This window comes from Austrofundulus limnaeus, unplaced genomic scaffold (assembly GCF_001266775.1).
Source record: "Austrofundulus limnaeus strain Quisiro unplaced genomic scaffold, Austrofundulus_limnaeus-1.0 Scaffold662, whole genome shotgun sequence".
Classification (NCBI taxonomy): Eukaryota; Metazoa; Chordata; class Actinopteri; order Cyprinodontiformes; family Rivulidae; genus Austrofundulus; species Austrofundulus limnaeus.
This window is the reverse complement of record NW_013953064.1, coordinates 99,431-102,512: the sequence shown is the minus strand read 5'-3', so window position 1 is coordinate 102,512 and position 3,082 is coordinate 99,431. Positions and strand designations below refer to the sequence as shown.

At 47.8% G+C, this 3,082-nt stretch overlaps 1 protein-coding gene across 1 annotated transcript in view; it reads right to left on the bottom strand.

The window, feature by feature from the left end:
• LOC106531643 (caspase recruitment domain-containing protein 8) overlaps window positions 1-723 on the bottom strand; it is a 4,587-nt gene extending 3,864 nt beyond the window's left edge. The window contains exons 1-2 of the mRNA XM_014027545.1: window positions 704-723; window positions 5-596 (exon numbers count right to left, since the gene is read on the bottom strand). Of these exons, the coding sequence (XP_013882999.1) occupies window positions 5-596; window positions 704-723 (612 nt within the window). The remainder of the gene's footprint in view (window positions 1-4; window positions 597-703) is intronic.
• Window positions 724-3,082: the final 2,359 nt, after the last annotated feature.

Below are 3,082 nucleotides of genomic sequence, written 5' to 3'. Positions count from 1 at the left end.
GCAGGTGGTCCTCTGCACGTGGCAGGTGGTCCTCTGCACGTGGCAGGTGGTCCTCTGCACGTGGCAGGTGGTCCTCTGCAGCTAACAGGTGGTCCTCTGCACCTGGCAGGTGGTCCTCTGCACCTGGCAGGTGGTCCTCTGCATCTGGCAGGTGGTCCTCTGCACCTGGCAGGTGGTCCTCTGCACGTGTGGAGCGGAGCTCACAGTGAGGAAGATGAAGCTGAGCCACAGACAGCTGAGGACATGTGATGTCAAACAGAGGTCCTGCAGGCTTCTTGTGATGCTGGCTCAGGGCTCTTCTGTCCCAGGGGACTGTCCTGTAGGACACGTCTCCTGCTGCCTTCATGTCAAACACCAGGCCCGTCTCTCGGCACTGGTACAGGCCTGGACCAGAGCAGTGGAACCTGTAGACTTCACCACCTTCATCATCGTCAGTGAAGTCAGGTGTGAACTCCTGAAAGCTGCTCTGCAGCTTCAGGTTGGGTAAGCTTCCAGCTCTGCTCTGCAGCTTCAGGTTGGNCTGCTCTGCAGCTTCAGGTTGGGTAAGCTTCCAGCTCTGCTCTGCAGCTTCAGGTTGGCAGAAGGTTCCTGAGGAGCTGAGGGACAGCGGAGGGGACGAGGAAGTCCACTGTGGGTTCTACTGGAACCAGAACCTGAGGCTTGGAGGTRAGGTTGAGGGGAGACCCTCACAGCTTCACCTAACTCTTCTTCTCTGGAGCCCATCTCTGTGAGGACCTTAGTCCTTAGACCTAGACCAGTTGACCTCCTTAAGCCAGTGTAACACCCAAGACTCCCTCCCAGAGGTGGAGGAGGAGAATCATGTCTGCATATCCTGCATATCCTGGTCAAAGCAGTCCTGATCCTTCTGGCAGTACTCCTAAAACATGAAGCTGGTCTTCTTGTCTCTTGGTGTCTCTCAGCTGATGTCCTGCTGCTGACTCCAGAAGAGTCTGGGACTGTGGAGCTGGAGCAGCACAGACCTGGAGGAGGTGGAGAGACGTTTCTTCCTGCCATCATAAAACTGAACCACCTCCTGTTATTCCAGTCTTTTGTCCCAGACAAACAGTCGTCCTCTCTTTGACRTCTTCATGTTGGCTTTGGTTCTGAAAACAGACACAGTTTGATAATTCAGAGGAGAAATACAAACCCAGCTCCACAAAGTTGGGACATTGATTCTCTAAAACAAAGAAAACAAAAACAATGAATTGTAAATCTCATAAACTCAGGTTTTATAAACAGATCAAGTTTCAACTCTGTTTTTAAGCTGAGCTGAAGTACAGCCCTGCCCACCATCATACAGGGGTTAGACAATGAWACAGCTGGTTTTAGACCAGAACATCCCTTTCAGACAGCTTCCTGTTGCATCCTGTTGGATGTGGTTGGTCCTTCTTGGTGGTATGCTGACATTACCCTGKATACTGTGGCTCTTGATCCATCACAAAGACTTGCTGTCTTGGTCACAGATGCTCCAGCAAGACGTGCACCAACAATTTGTCCTCTTTTAACTCTGGTATGTCACCATAATGTTGTGTACATTGTAATATTTKGAGCCTAACTGTGCTCTTACCCTGCTAAYTGAMCCTTCACACTYTGCTCTTACTGGTGCAATGWGCAGTTAATGAAGACTGACCACCATTGGTCCAATTTAACCAYGAAACCTCCCACACTAAAATGACAGGTGTTTCATTTTCTTTGTCTAACCTCTGTATATTTATGCTAAAATACATTCAGCATGAAATACAGTACGTGTTAATCACTAAGATGTGCCAGTCTAATCTGAACCTGGAATCCTTGGTCTGTTTTAGCTATTTTTTATTTGTTTTTGTCAGGTCTGGCAGGCAGATTAGGACCCAAATGCAGGCAGGCAGGCAGGCAGGTTCAAAGTAGAAGTATTTATTAAAGAAATAAGCCGAGATGGCGGCCAAAACAGGAACTTACAAACTCAGGAGAAAAACAGAGGGAAACCAGGGCGGATAACCAAACAATGAACAGATGGAGGTGGAGAGAAAATGAGCAGAATTTATACAAACAGGGATGAGTGAAAGTTGGAAACAGCTGAGCTAATTACAAGAGAATTCAGGTGTGAGGGAAAGATCTGGGGAAAGGTGAAGCTGAGGTAAAGAAGTAATGTCACGAAGAGTACACAAGAGGGAGGTACAAGACAACAAGAATAACACACACAAAAACCCAAAACCTCACAGTACCCTCCTTCAAAGAATCGTCTCCAGATGATTAAAAAAAAACACAAGCACGGGAGGGAGGTGTGGGGTACAAACAAACAAAACAGGACGGCGGGCAAGAGACAACAGAAGAAAACGAGACTCAAAAAGACAGGACAAGGAGCACAGGGAAGAAAAGACGAAAAACTAAACCAAAAACAGACATTTTCCTGGGAAAAATCAAGAAAAAACAACCAAAACAAAAATGTACAAAGATGACCCTAGGCGCAGGGCCACAGTTCAGGTGGACGCCCAAGGAACCAACACAGGTGAGGCAGGAGCTCAGGAGGGCGACCGTGGAYCCGGCCATGACGAGGAACTCAGGAGGTGCTGTCGAAAGAGGGGACGAGGAGACAATGGGCGACGACCCAGGTGAAGAGGAGGCAACGGCAGCTGACCCAGATGTTGTGGAGACGCCGGCAGCCAACTCACGAACCTCTAAGACCACGACTCAGGACTCGCCAACTCAGGAGACACTGGGACCGCCAGCTCAGGAACCAAGACTGGAACAGGAGACTCTGAATACTCGGACTCAGGAGACTCAGGACACTCTGGATACTCGGAGGACTCAGGAAAACACAGGTACCCTCAAGAACTTCACAATACTACCCGGGGTATCAGGAACAGGCTGACCCGTTCCACTGAGAAACTTGCTGTTTCAGCTAAATTTAAGTTTAAATTTAATTTAAAAACGGTACTTTTGAGGTTATACAAATGTTCATAAGTAATTTCAATAAATTGCAAGTTTAAAAGGGCATGGACATTTCAGCTATTTGTTACGAAAAAATATCAAATCATGAGACTAAAGTATCTAACCGAACCGAATTGTGAATTTTCTGTATCGTTGCACCCCTAATATATAT